The sequence below is a fragment of the Equus przewalskii genome, chromosome 3, assembly GCF_037783145.1.
Source record: "Equus przewalskii isolate Varuska chromosome 3, EquPr2, whole genome shotgun sequence".
Taxonomy (NCBI): Eukaryota; Metazoa; Chordata; class Mammalia; order Perissodactyla; family Equidae; genus Equus; species Equus przewalskii.
In genome coordinates, this window is record NC_091833.1 from 1,403,966 (window position 1) to 1,419,218 (window position 15,253).

At 47.9% G+C, this 15,253-nt stretch overlaps 1 protein-coding gene across 9 annotated transcripts in view; it reads right to left on the bottom strand.

Annotated features, from left to right (window-relative positions):
* Positions 1–15,253, bottom strand: part of ABCC11 (ATP binding cassette subfamily C member 11) — a 72,722-nt gene that overhangs the window by 41,609 nt on the left and 15,860 nt on the right. For 7 of the 9 annotated variants that reach the window (XM_070613622.1, XM_070613619.1, XM_070613623.1 and 4 more), the window contains 8 exons: positions 13,841–13,988; positions 12,147–12,380; positions 8,203–8,376; positions 6,979–7,126; positions 6,673–6,821; positions 5,218–5,325; positions 2,921–3,181; positions 827–898 (listed from right to left, as the gene is read on the bottom strand). In XM_070613622.1, the coding sequence (XP_070469723.1) occupies positions 827–898; positions 2,921–3,181; positions 5,218–5,325; positions 6,673–6,821; positions 6,979–7,126; positions 8,203–8,376; positions 12,147–12,380; positions 13,841–13,988 (1,294 nt within the window). The remainder of the gene's footprint in view (positions 1–826; positions 899–2,920; positions 3,182–5,217; positions 5,326–6,672; positions 6,822–6,978; positions 7,127–8,202; positions 8,377–12,146; positions 12,381–13,840; positions 13,989–15,253) is intronic. The other 2 variants (XM_070613627.1, XM_070613626.1) reach the window with 1 other exon arrangement.

Below are 15,253 nucleotides of genomic sequence, written 5' to 3' on the forward strand. Positions count from 1 at the left end.
GACCTGCTAGTTCTCCCAACAATGTGGGAATGAGGGATGACAGGCAAGAAAGGAGAATGAAGAGAAAGAAGCCCCCGGATGGCGTGAGGCTGGGGCTGAGTAGGGAAGAGCTGGTGAGAAGCCCCCGTGGGGAGGTGGCCATAATCGCACACCAGGTGTTGTGGCCTTGGTAGGGCACTGTTTGCTGAGAGGTGTGCAATGTGATCTTAAATGTTTTGGGGGAATGGGAGGGGGTTTTTTGGAAACCGGAGAAGGCATGGGCTGAGCCATACATCTGCATGGCTGTGGACTAAGCAGACCTCAAAAACATCCAGAGCGATGGAATTAGAGGGTTCAGGTCTCAAGGGCAGGGGAACCCAACAGGCATGTGAATTCTACTGCTGGGGTACCAGTAAGACGGCCCATCCCATCCAGAGGGCCACCTCTGTCCACCCCCTTCTCCCTTCCTCCTCCTCCGTTCTCCCTTCACATGTCACTCCTGATGCTGTCTCACAAGGGACACATGTCTCACTCTGAGTTCGGCTTCATGAAATGATTTTATCATTTTTGAGACACCTGTATCACCACCCTGATAGCTGGTTGATTACATACAGGGTGGGGAAAGCAGAGAGAAGAGGTGAGGCTGGATCTGCAGGTGGCCTCTCAGGGTGAAGAGGAGAAACAGTTACGACCCGCCTCCCGCTCAGTGCACGCTCACGCATTTTCCATTGACAAAAATCGTATTGGCTCTGACCCCCTTGAGGAAGATAGTGATGGCGTGACTTACTGGGGGAACTCGAGCTTCGACTGCCTGTGGGTGGACATGCATGGGACACAAGTCGCTTACCTCCCCCAAGATGGCTGACAACAGGCTGCTCTTGCCACTCCCACTGTTGCCACAGATTCCTAACATGGTCCCCTGCAAAGCCAAGGAGGACAGACAGGCGTTGGGACAGCACAACCCTCCCACTTGCTCAGGGCTGGTCTATTGTTTGAACACAAAATGACGAATGGAAAACAAAATAGCCACATCCACTCCAGGGCCCCTCAGATAAGCAAAGCTCAAGAGGACCTCTGAGGTCAGTCTATAGAGGTGGGAAGGGGCAACCTCAAAGGAAGGAAGTCGCATGGAAGTGGCAGAGAGGAATTCATGGATAGGTGGCTTTGTAGGGTAAGAAACCCAATTCCAGATCAGCATCTATTCCACTCTGTGATCCTGGGCAAGTCACTTAGGCTCTCTGTGCCTCAGTTTATCTGTAAAATGGGGATAATAAAGCCAGACTCACAGAATTCACTCATGCGCTCATTCACTTATTCATTCATTCAACAATCAAATAGTCATTTGTGTTTCTTTTATGTACAAAGTAATGAAGAAAAGAGCTCTCATGAGCTTACATTCTAGCCGGGGGAGACAAACCATGAAACAAATAAGCAAACAAACAATCAGATGGTGATAAGCGATATAAGTAAAATGAAATTGGCTGCTATGACAGAGAGTTGGGGGTTAAAGCAATTTTAGACAGGTTGGCCAGGGGAGTCTACTTAAAGCAGGTGTCATAGCTGCTGAGAGCTGAATGACAAGAAGGAGCCAGACACAGGAAGATCTGGAGGTTCCAGGCTGCGGGAACAGCAGGTGCCAAGGTCCTGAGACAGGAATAAGGTTGGCTGCCAAAGAGCTATGAGAAGGCTGGTACAGCTGGTGTAGAAGGAACGAATGGGAGGAAAGGTCAGAGAGGTGGGCAGGGTGCTCGGGAAACCTGGGCTGTACCCTAAGTGCAGTGGGAAGTCACTGAAGAGTTTAAGCACGAGAGTGACTTGAAGTGGTTTGTAGTTTAGAAAGATCTCTCTGTCCACTGCATGGTAGTGGATCGTAAGAGGACAAAAGTGGAAACAGAGAGGCTGGTAAGGAGGCTCTTAGAGGAGCTGGGAAAGCATGCTGGTGGCTGGGGCTAGGGCAGTGGAGAGGACTATGGCGAGAGGGGACTGGGTTTGGGAGAGATGTTAAAGCAGAGCTGACAGCCCTCGCTGATGGATTGGATTGGAGGGAGGGAAGGAAAGAATCAAGTCCTGGACCACTGGAAGGAGGATGGTGCCATCTGCTGAGGTGGGGAAGACTTGGGGAGTGGGTTGGAGAGGATGACTATCAAGAGTTCTTTTTCGGTCTTTTCTTTGAAATGATTGGTAGGCATTGAAGAGGAGATAAGTAAACAGACAGCTGAGTCAGGAGCCCAGAGGAGACTTCAGAGCTAGAGACAAAGCACAGCGGTGAAACTTAAAGCCACAGGACGCCAAGGGAGAAAGTGTAAATAGATGATGGATATTAACATCTATTACTATTGGATATCAGTGTCGATTACTATTAGATATTAGTATCTTTTATCTATCATTAGATATAGATGTTGATATCTATTACTATTCGATGTCAGTATCTATCGCTAGGTTTTCATAGATAATAGAGAAGAAAGGTGCAGAAGTGAGACTCGGACGGAGCAGGAGAGCTGGCTTCTGCAGACTCTAGTCAGAAAACAAGGGAGATAAGGTGACTTCACAGAATAACCAAATTGAAACAGGTAGGATAGTGCCCGGGACATACTAGCAACTTCACAAAATGAAAGTTTAATCTCCTTCTCCTTCTCCTCCCCACGTCCTTGGTCCCTCCAGAGATCAGCACACACAGAGCATACTGTGCTGGGTCTTGCTATTACAAAACAATTTTAGATGATCCATTGATTCGCACTAAAGTATGAAAGACTTTCTGTGATTCACACTAAAGTATGAAAGACTTTCTGTATTTGCCCTCCATGAAAAATTTGTATTTTAAAGGGAGATTTGTAGGGGGCAGTTTTTAGCCAAGGAAATGGCCGGGTACCCAGCCAACCTCCTAGCTTCAGGCCCCAAAAGTCTGGCGGCCATCCTGCCCACATAGCCTGGATGAGGCTACCTTTGACAGCACCAGGTTTACCTTGTACAACTCTGGGGCCGGGCTGTCCCCTTTGTCCTGTGGCCTGAGGGCACCTAGAGGTGGCTGAGCTCCTATCGTCCCCTTGGGAGTACGTCTGTTCCTCTCCAGCTCCAAGGCTCCACGGACAATCCTGGGGCAGGTCTGTTGCCAGGACAGGGTGGCCTCCTCCAAAACCAATGGTTTGCTGGGGTCTTTCAATGCCTGGACATATAAAACAGGGCTCTCCTGGAGGAAAAACTTCTGTTCAGACAAAAAGAAAGGGGGGAGCAGGAACTCAGTTCTTTAGTCCAGCAGGAACATGTGCCCGGTTTGCTGGCCTGCCCATTGGTCTGGTTTATGAACTTTTAACAAACAGTAAAAGTTTGAAGAACCATCGCCAATTAGGAGGCGGCCAGTTTCAGCTGGTGAAAATTCTAAATCAAGGTTTTCCAAACTTCAGATGGCTAGGCCACTCTTTCATATTTCCATCTTACCTGCACTATGAGTTCTATTCAGTTCTATTCTGCATTGGCTAACAGCCTAACCCACCTTAGCCTCATCTTAAGTGATAACAGCTGTTGACTCATAGTATTGACGTGTAGCTTTTCTACTTAGATTTCACTTATAACTATTAAAAGTGAAAAGGTCTGCCCATGTACCACACTGCGTTGTTTTGGGTCACGTATTTCAAAACGTGACCATGGACAGCTCACTTCTGTCTGTGTCTATCTTTATCTCCATGTGTGTAAAAGACAAGAGTTGAACTACGTGAGAATTCAAGCATTAAAAAAGGTGGGTGAGAAGTCTGAGCTCAAGGAATCAAACCGTATTCACAAGTCTCTACCCAAAGAGATGCTTGGAAAGAGATCTAGAAGGGGACTTCCTGACATCTCGGGTGATTGTTTTCTCTCTGGGTAGTGGATGCAGAGCAATTTTTATTCTCCGTACCTTTTCGCATTGTCTCAACTTTTTAAAATGAGCACATAGCATTACAAAAACAAAGCAAAAAGCCATTTTCAAAGAAAAAAGTGCTCTGTTTCTTTTTTTAAATTGGTTCTCAGGCATTTTGAGTTGGACCCGTTGTAACATTTGGGTCAAGGCACACAGTCGTCACTGGGAAGTGCATGGCCCCTCTTTTATTTAGTTAGGTAGGCACTTACTTGTTTAGTTATTTTTAAGAACATAATGCATATCCGTGAGCCTGCCTCTGAACCCAAGCGCTATAACTCTGACCCATCTGTGGGGTCCTTCCCATCTCACCCCACTGCTGGGTGTGGATGAAGTCCTCTACACCTCCCAGCTCTCCCCCAGAGTAACCACTGTCCCAAATTTTATTGCTTTCCTTCCAGCCATCCGAAGGGCCCCAGCGCTCCCCACACACTCTCTAGAACGTCACAGTCTTTATTGGCATCATCGCTCTTCGTCTGATCTGATGTTATCTTCTTTGACTGTTAATTTACTTGCTAATTGTCTTTGTCCAATCCCAGGGTAATAACTCCCTAACAGCAGGGCCCTGTCAGTCACGCTCAGATGGTACTCTCAGAGCCTGGCAGGTGGTAGGTGTTCAGTAAACATTTTTTTGAATCAATGAATGACTGAGTGAATGAATAAAATAGGTTGGGGACTGAATGCATTTAAGTGAGATGACCATAAAAATGTCTTTTAAAATTGGTTTAAATTAGGGTTTTTAAACTCAGACGCTTGTAGGGGTAAGACCAGCTCTGCAAAGAAGTAGCCCATTGCTACAAAGATAAATTGTAAGAAAAGCACAGCCCGTGTTGGAGGTGCGATAGGGCATGGCAGAGGTTGCAGCAAACCACATCTAAACGCTGCATCTACACAGGGCAGCTATCACCTCTGCTCCAGCTGCCTGTGGCCAGGGGAGACCGTAGGTTCAGTTGCCACATCTTCTGATGATTCAAGAGAATCCAGAAATCTGAGCTTTTATATACAATGTCCAGGTTTCTAAATGCAAGCAATAGATATGATTTTTTTAAAAGCAAAACTATCAGAGTAACCCGACACAAACCTGGACCGAGCTTGCAGACTGCCTGTCTGAGACCTGGTTGGATACACTATCCTAAGATCTCCCTGGGGCCCCAGAGCCGGCCTGATTCACCGGTCCTCCCAGCCCCAACACCAGCCTGGGCACAGGAGGTCACTGAGTTAGCCAACCCCTCTCCACCTAGGGTGGACTCTTACTTGGCCAGGGCTCACGTTCAGGAGGAACACGATGGGGGCTGAGGCAAATGAGCACCCAAGCAGAGGGCCGAGCAGCCAGTCCTCTGACCACTTACCTTGAACCTCTCTCCTGCAGACTTGGAATTGGTGAGGCCTTTGATTGCGAAGGGCACAAACAACACTGACAGCCGCAAGGGAGACAAGGTGGCCACCGTGGTGAAGGCCTGATGAGGCAGGAAGGAGGCAGTGAGGGTCACAGCTCTGTCCTGCTGCCTCACTCCCTGAGGCCCCCATCCCTGAGCCTCAAGCCAGAGCGCCAGACCCTGCAGCTTCCGACAAGCAGGCCCTTCATTTGACAAGAGGCCAAGCTGGCATCGGGGAGACTGGAAAAAGTGGAGAGAAGGGATCCGTCTCAAAGTCCTGGTGTCTGAGTGCCTGGTTCCTGTTGCAGCTTAGCCACCGGGAATTTTGTAACTTTGGGCAGGTCCCCCACCGCAGACTCAGTTTCCCCACTGGCATAGTACCCAAAATCATAACGTTGGTACAGGAAGAAAGTTGGGAAGCACAGAAAACACACGTGAGAGAGCTCTGTCTACTATCAGTGGAGCCTGGTCCTCTCACTGCTGCTAAGACCATATTTACTCTTCTTTGCCTTAGATGCTCTTTTCTTTTCTAATCTTCAAAATCTCCCTATGCTTCAAGTCTAATCATGCCTCCCTCCCACCCGGAGTCCTTCCCTGACCATGGAAAACCACCTTCAGCCCTCAGGGTTCCAGAATGGGACCTGCCAATCCACGCCCCATCTCCACCCCTTTCTTCTTCCAGCTTAATCTAAAGATAGACTCTGCCAATGGAGCAGGAATATTCAGTCTAATCCTGCATCCTCGAGTGCAGTGTGACCCGCGTGTCCTGCTGAAGGTGTCTCTTCACAGCCCGCGCTGCCAGCCTCACACTCAGGGGCAGTTCTCTGGTGTGTGCGGGGCCAAGCACAGGTGACTGCCGTCTGGAGCACAAACGAGCCGTGGCTGCAGACTCTCACCCGCTCCCCCTTTTGCTCCAGGTGCCGCCTCCTGCCCTCCCAGGCTGGGTTCCAACCTCCCCAAGAGCAGCATCCTGACCTAGTCTCCTCCAGCGACTGGGATCCCTGACCCTGAGATCAGCTGCTGCTTCTCAGGGCCAGGGTCAGAGCGCAAAGGGAAAGACAGAGACGCTCACCCTTTATTTAAAGTGCATTTTCAGGGCCCTATTTCAGGATCAGAGAAATGCCTCAATTTAGGATTCTCAATCTCAGGAGTCTATCCGAATCTTGGGGTTTTAAGTACACAGCCCCCTCCCCGGCGCCTCTGGTGCCTCTACTGGCCCTCGTCTCCACAGCCGAAATCCAAGGGATGTCAGTGTCTCAGATGGGGTGAGATGGAAGAAAGCTTGAGCACCCTAAGAGTCGGGAGAACCACACCAATTTGTACTATGCACTTGCAAAACCTTCAGATCTTTGAGGGGCATGTGGTAGGAAAGGACACATGAGAAAGCTCCCCATCAATACGGGGAACCAGAGCACCCCAAACACTTACTGCCGGAGCTGTGAGTTTCAGCTGTAAGCACGTGTGGATGAGAAACATCAACGTCATGGCCACCGTGCAGGCCATGAAAAAGGTGGCCATGGTGAGGCTCTGGAGGAAACCACTCTCCTCCAATAGTTTTCTTTCCTTCCTTCTCAGGTCTGGGAGATAAAAAAGAAATGCGCTGAAATTAACCACAAGAACATTCTCCAAAGAGCAAGAGCAACCCCCAGAGCATGAAAGAAGTCCCCAGAAGGTGAGAAGCTTGGCCCACCATGACATCCCCAGGCTCTGAGCAGAAAGCAAGATTTTCTGCACCTTTAATGACTTTGGCAAATGGTTTCTCCCACGTGTACATTTTAATCAGCTTAATGTAGGTGAGGACTTCACTGGTTACACGAATGCGCTGGTTGCTGACATCAGCTGTGTCATTCTGTATCTTCACAATCCTTCTGATGAAGAACACCTGCAGTCAGGATGCAGCAAGAGCTCCTTTTGACAAGGGCAGAAGAGTGCAGCCTGGCCTGAGCAGGACAACTGGGAGTATTTCCAAAGGTAAACCCTAGATGGGACTGTGCACCTGGTTTTAATCCTGCACTGAGTCCCCCGTGACTCGAAGTTTCAGGGCCCCCTGAAGGTTTCCCAGTGGAGGCCTCTCCAGGCCCTCGGGGTAGGACCCCTGACTCCCACATCCAGGGGCTTTTCTCTCCTGGGTCCCGAGCCAGGCTGCGGCCATGACTCCTCCTCCTTCGGGAACCCTGAACCCTCTGACTATCACAATCGCCCTTGATCACAAAACCTGCGCTGAGGGAGGAAAGTACTCGGTAATTCAGAGCACGCTTAACCCAAGACTCCCTTCCTGTTTTGCCCAGTTTATTTCACCTGAATCTTTGGCAGCCACTTTGCTTCCCTTACCCATCATACTGTGCTCAGCCAAATGTTAAATAGTGTCTGCATTATTACGTCAGCCTGTTATGGGGAGAAGAGAAGCAACAAACACCCTATACAGAGCATACCTACTGAGGAAGATCTGTGAAGCAGATAATCCCTCACAGAAGCCCACGAGGTGAAGCTCGCACATCAGTCAGAGTCACCTCTTACTTATTAGGCCAACATTGTGGCCAGAGAACCCTTTGCTGTAGGAACTGAAGCTGAATCTTAACCATGGTGGAACGAACAGTCAACAAGAGTCACCATTCCCACGCAGAAGTACCCAGATTCCAGAGCCCTGGGAGTTGTGGGGAACATCCAGCATCAAACAGGTAGCAAAGAATGATGTTACCGGGGCCGGCCCGGTGGTGCAGCGGTTAAGTGCGCACATTCCGCTTTGGCGGCCCAGGGTTTGCTGGTCCGGATCCCGGGTGCGGACATGGCACCGCGTGGCAAGCCACGCTGTGGCAGGCGTCCCACATATAAAGTGGAGGAAGATGGGCTCGGATGTTAGCTCAGGGCCAGTCTTCCTCAGCAAAAAGAGGATTGGCAGCAGATGTTAGCTCAGGGCTGATCTTCCCCCCGCCCCCCCCCAAAAAAGAATGATGTTACCTCCAATGGTAAAATCAGGAGAAAGCAAACAGTGGCAATGAGTGCAGTGGGTCCAAGAACGAGGCAGGAGGTGATGTTGCAGGCAATCAGGAACAAACCAGAGAACAAGGTCAGAGGGCCATAGTACATCCCTTCAAATAGATATTTTGTGTCGCGGGTGAAGAAGTTGATGGCCTGTAAGAGAGCAAGTCCTTGGGCATAGGTATCACCTCTCCAGGTTCCCAAGAGGAGCCACACATGCACGCAGCAGGTGGCCTCACCACGCCTTCTCCTTGCAGGAAGCCTTGAAAGGCAGGGTGATAGAGCAGAGGCAGACACACCAGATTCACAGCTCTCCTCCTACTAGCTGTGTGACCTTGGACAGCGTACTTTGCCACTCTGAGCCTCAGCTTCTCCACTTGAAGATCTGGAATCATTATACCTACTTTGTACGGTTGTGAGAATGGCAATGCGATATACAGTGTCTGCACACATAGACTGTGATCAATACAAGTTCTATTTTACTATATTATTGCTGCTCCTACTAATCTCCAGATTCTGGAGAGTTGCTTCTAGTCTTCTATTCTCTTGTATGTCATTTAATTCTATTCTCTTCTATCCATCCTACTGCTAATAGTAATAACTGAATTTTTTAGGCAGGAGCTGAGTCTTCTTTCCTTCTTCTTTTCCTTTCTCTCTTTTGCTGTTGACTGTTTGGCCCACTTCCCTGCTCCCAACACAAATGGCCCAGTTCAGTGTTACATGAAAGCTGACATTCCCAGTCAGGAAGTATTTTAGGAACTAATTCATTAGCGTCTTTTAGGATGACCAATCTGAATCCCTTAGGAAGTGATTTCCTTTTAAGCTGATCTCCTTCCAGTTCCCAGGATGCGCCCGAGCCGAGCCTTTAACAAATTCTAAAGTGTATCAGGGAGCTTAACTTGCTGCAGCCACTTTGGAAGGCTATTTAGCAGAATCTCTGAAAATTAATAACTGCACGAACCCCAGGACCTGGCAATTTCATTTCTCGATGGAGAAACATTCAGCTGCGCCGGAGGAGGCACATGCAAGGATGTCTGCTGCAGCCCTGTTCACCGCAGCAAAACCCGCAAACGTCCTCACTGCCCACTGGTGGGGAAGGGTGCAGCAGCCACGCATGAAATATTAGGTAGCATTAGTTCCTGGAGCAAACTGTCAAGTTCGTGTCCCAGACCTGTCATTTACTAACTGTGGAACCACAGACACATCGGTCAGTTTCTCTGTACCTTGGTTGCCTCCTCAGTAAAATGAAAATAACAAAACAACCTACTTCATAGTGTTGCTGTGACCACTGAATGAGAGAACGCGCATAAAACGCTTCATTTTGGCACAGTGAAAGTGCTAAACGGGGCTGGGGGGAAAGGTGAGAACTTCTAGTTATATATATGCATGCAGACCATAGTTACCAATACCTTATTGTCTGTCTGAAAGTTGGTAAGAGAGCAGATCTTAAAAGTTCTCATCACAAGAAAATAAGTTGCAACTATGAGGTGATGAATGTTAACTTACTGTGGTGATCATTTTGCAATATGTACATATATCAAATCATTATGTGTATTCCTTGGACTAATCCAATCTTACATGTCAATTATATTTCAATACAAATGAGGGAAAAAAGAAAGTGCTGTAATGATGAGGAAGCATCACTGAGAAGGCAGGAGGACGATCTCTACGTCCTAACATGGAAGCTGAGACAGAACGAGGATGGAGACAAAGCTACAAAGCAACATAAACGATGCAGCACCATTAATGTAAGAAATCACCCAAAAAACCTATGCCACACAGTTTCTATTGGTAATTGCAGAACACTATGCAAACGTAGTATCATTTATGCAAAAACTTGCATGTGCGCTAAATACACTTTAAAAAGTCCATAAGGACACATGCCAAACTGATAATGGTGGTTCCCTCCGGGCATGAGGAAAGTCATAAGAAGAGGTCAAGGGAGTCATCTATACTATTTTATTTTGTTTCCAAGGAGAATGTATTCAGTTATTTTTGAAATTATCTTTAAAACAAAATCTATGGAAGCAACACCTAGAAACCCTCTTGTGAGCAACTACTTCCATCTCCACTTCCAAACGGGCCATCTTGTCTTCTGCTTCTATGAAGATATTTGGGTAAATTGGGCTTTGCATACAGCAGGTGCTCAGAACAGAGGCGTACAGAAATGGCACCGAGGCAGGCCTCAGTACAAAAGGTCTACTTCGGGAGGGAGGTGAGTCTACTGGTTCAGAGCCTGGACTCTGCAGCCAGGCTCTCTGCTTACCGGTCACGTGACCTTGTACAAGATTCCTTCTCTTTCCTTGACTCAGTTTCCACCTCTGTGACAACGGGAACAATAACATAAACTACTGCCTGAGAGGGTTGTCAGAGGACTGACTGAGCTAAGTAAGTAGAGCCCTTGGGGCGATGTCTGGCTTATGGGAAGACTGCAATCACTACGATGACTTTCCCGGGATCAACACGAAGCTGGCTGCCATGGATACTTTCCCTTCAGCCAGGTGCATCCTCCATATTTGAGGCCTAACAGAAATTAATGAGACAACTGAACACTTATGAATCATGCCACCTTTCCACGTGCTGCATATGTACTAACTCGTTTAACCCCATGAGACAACAATCCCACAGCTTCAGGGGAGCTGAACAAGTTGTCTAAGGTCACAGGACTAATAAAATCATGAAGAATAACAGTAATGATGATAACAATAAATATCTTATGTGTGTTAGCACTCGAGTTTAGAAAAAACATCCACTTGGTGGCAATGGTTAATTCGGCAGGCACGTTTTGGACGTCTGTCCTGTGTAAGTCAGATGCTGGGCCTTTCGAAGGATAGAATGGTGAATCTAACATGGATCTTGTCTTTGAAGGGGGCTCATATGAGTCAGCAGCCAGATCTGTGCTTGGTGGGTAGTGGGAGTATAGGGTGGGGTTTAGAGGTACTATCAGTAAGGAGAGGACGTCTCAACTGGGCCTTGAAGGATGAATGGGATTTCCAAAGGGCAGGGGGTAGGGGTTACATGAGCAACGTTGCCAGGAAATGGACATGGCTGGAGTATTTGAGGACTGGAGGTTAGCCCAGCCTGGCGGGAAGGGAGGAAGCCAACCTTGGGCTGGAGGAGGGGATATGGGAGGCGATGAGGTGGAAAGTTGCTGCTGTCAGATCACAAGGGGCTTTGGCCTGAGGGCGAGGAGCCGAAGCAGCACTGCCTCTTCCAAAACAAAAATGTTCCAGCGCCAAAGTGATCCATGCTCCTCAAGGCAACTGGTAATCAACAGAAAAACAGGGCAATGGAAGTTAAATATATAAAATTCCAGTGCCTCCATGACTAGGGGTCCTGAGTTGGAATATCTCCTTCCAATCTCTGTCAGCGTTTGTTTGTGTTACGCTGTGGGGAGAGTGAGGGCAGGAACTGACACATCAATGCAATCACCAGGCAGCTCTCAGTACTCCTCTTCTGCAGAGAGGAAAATTCACAGCACAGGGCTTATCTGTGATTGCTTTCCCTGGAAGATTGCCCTGAGCCATCGAGTCCTCATACGCGCCTCCCCAGACTGACTGGGGGTGCACTTTCCAACGTGCTTCTACTCAAATTCGTGTCTGTTTGTTCACTGCCGTATCCCAGGGCCTAGAACAGGGCCTGGCCCAGAGTACGCTCAGTAACTATTTGTTGAATGAATAGATAAAAGCTCTCCAGGTCCATCTATTCAAGTGGCATCTCCCTGGGTTATTGTTGACCTGCTTTTATAACCCCAGAGGCAATTCTTGATGGTCATCAACACTCACCCTAGGAATTACTGCCTTTCTCTTTCTTCCTTCCGTCCCTCTCCTAACTCCCTTTTCTCCCCCCCTTGGCCTCAGGACAGCGATGTCTGGAGGAGAAGTAGGGAAGCACGGGCTCCGCATGCAGTCCCAGCCACTTACCTCTCCCGTGGTGATGTGTGTTAGAGACTTAAATTGCATTAGTTTCTCAAAGGCAAAGGAGGAAACGGCTGTATGAAATCTGATGGCTGTGTGCTGGTTTATGACCCAACAGGAGCACAGACTCAGAGACTTCAGACACTCGCTGAGAAACAGGGTAAAGCAGAGTCCCACTCCATAGACGATGTTCCCTGGCTGCTCTTCGGAATATTCTAGGATCTTTGGTATGATCAGCACCTAAAAGGAAACAGGAGTTTGGATCACTCAGACCTCCCAATCCTTCCATCAGGCAACAAATATCAGAGGTAGGCTGTGTGAGGTCCTTGGGTCAATGTTGGGGGCTTGTTGAACGGTCCAAACTGACTCAAGCACAATCCTGCTTTCAGGAAGGACCTAGTCCAGTCGGAGGAGACTCAGGAGTTCAGCTGACTCAGATCTGAATCCCAGCTCCATTACTTTGTAGCAGGTCCTGACGGGAACCAGAAGACACACGTTAATGGGGTATTTCAGAAGTTATTAAAGTGACTATTTACAAGGTGTGGGCAGAATTTAGGAAATCCAACCAGGGATGGTAGCATACCATGGAGCCAGTGACATCAGGGAACTGTTACCTCCCCAGACCTAAGGGGAGGGGGAGGAGGAGGTTGCTGGAACCCAGAAGGAGAGAGTCACACAGAAAGGGCTCCTCGCAGGAGCCTGGTCGCTGACCTCCAGTGCCAGGGAGGGAGGCAGTGAGAGGAATAAATATCCTGCCCTCACTTTCTCCTTCCCTCTGGTCTCCTGTTGGCATCTCCCACAGGTCAAACCCAACCAGAAGCCAGAGTGCAGGGGGACCGCATTAATGTGATCCATACAGGTCATGCACTAGGGGCACAGGGCAGAGTGGACAGCGGCAGAGAGTGGATCTGGAGGGACAAATGGAGACCATCCGGCACACTAACCGTCACCTAGGGAGCTTATCTCTGCGGTGTCATCAGTTGTTGTCTCTTCCTGACCTGCATCCATTCTTCCTTAGCTGGTAAGAGTGCCTCAGTTTTCTCCTGGGGAGACTGTCACCTGCCCCATTGCATGCAGACTAGCCTGGATTGTCAATCAAAGTGCCCTACCCTCTTCTGTCCAACTGGTGAGCATGTGACACCAGCTGGGATAATCAGATTCACTCTCTGCAACCAGAATCTTGGGCTGAGGAACTGGAAGGCAGGAAATAGAGCCGAGTCCTCCCATCCTTGGTCCATGGAGGAGATCATTAGTTCCTGCCCCAACATCCCCAGAGCTGCTCAGCCATTTCTCGAAGCAGCTGGCATGCACTGAGCCAGACCACACTCTAAGTGCTTTATATACTGATCTCATGTAATGTCACCCTATGAGGCAGGTGACGTTGTGCTGTCCATTATACACATGATGGTTTCTACGAGGTCCACTGCTCAGAGTGTCATGGGGTTCCTTGAAGAAACTAAGGCACAGGGAAGGTAAGCAAATTGCCCAAAGCCACTCAGCATTTAAGTGGCAGGGCCAAGGTTTGAACCCAAGCAGTGGCTGCAGAACTCACACTGCTATTACTAGCTCTAATTCCCAAAAAAGGAGTTCATTTTTTGAGCAGCAGCTGAGAGGCAAATACCCCCAATTCCTGGCACAGACTTGAACATGCTAATCCCGAAAGCCTGGAGTGCTCCAACCTCAGCACATCCGCCACTTACTGGCCCCAGCAGGCTCCAGAGACAGAGGCAGCAGCCCAGAAGCGTAGCGAAAAGAACTCTTGTTCTCTGGAAGCTCAGCATCACGTGAAGCACCGAGGCTTTCTCAGGCCCACGCCGGGAGACTTCTTCTTCCCAAAGGAGGCGAAGTCTTGAAAAGAGGAACATCGAGCCAAGCGAAATGTCTTTGCATGTGTCACTCAAACGTCCTAGGGCTCACTAGCCTAGAAGCTTCATTACAGAAAGTTTCAAACATAACAAACGAAGAGAGAACAGAATAGGGAGTCTCCCCAGATACCCATTCCTCAGCTTCAAGAATAATCAACATTTGACATTTCTGTTTCGTCTCTCCTCTCCTCCTCTTTTTCTCTGTTTTTGCTGGAGTATTTCAAGGAAATCCCAGACACATCATTTCATCCATAAATGCTTCAGAATGTGTCTCTTCCCACATAGGGCTTTTGGGAAAAAAAACCCATAGTAACCATAATAACAATATATATTAATAACTACTAATTGTTATTAATAAGAAGTAATAGTTACATATTGATAACATGGTGACAATGATTCCTTAACGGCATTTAATATCCAGCCTGTATTCAAATTTCTTTAATTATTTTTAAAATATATTTTTACAGTTAGTTTACCCTAAATCAAGATCCAAACAAGGTCCATACATCACGTTAAAGGACAAATCTGATAGGCCTCTGGCGTCCTTTTAATCTGTAACAGTTTCCCCTCCTCTGCATTTTCTGCCATTTACTTCTTGAAGAAACTGAGTTATTTATCCTGTAGAATTTACCACATTCTGGATTTGACTGACTGTGTCCCTGTGGTGTCATCTAACATAATCTTCTATCCTCTGTATTTCCTAGTAGACTGCTAGTTAGACCTAGAGGCTGAATGAAATTCAGAATTCGTGTCGGTTTGCAAGAATATTCAACAGGTGCTGTGGTGTCCTTCCTTGTGCATCACATCTCAAGACGCACAATGCCTGGTCCCACTTTTCGTAACGCTAAGGTGGATCAGCAGGTTAAGGCCTGTCAGCCTGACTCATTCATTGCCATATTCCCCATCATTGACAACCATTGCCTAGATCCACTCCCATTAGGGCTGGCAAAATGGTAATTTTTCTAATTCTATCACTCCTTCCGTATTTAGTAGCTTGAGTTTTTCTATAAAAAATAAGTTTCTCTCATCAACTGTTTTGTTATCCTGAAATACAGTTAGCTAAGGAAGTAGCCTAGGACTTTGAATAATGTCACTCTTCCTTTTTATACACAAATTACAATTTATAACACCCAGAACACTGGCCTTCATAAAGCACTCTCATTTGTTTCAAAGTCCCCAAAAGGTGCCCAGTGCTGGATCATGCAGCTGAGAGCATGTCCTTATTTTGACATTCCAAGCTAATGATGC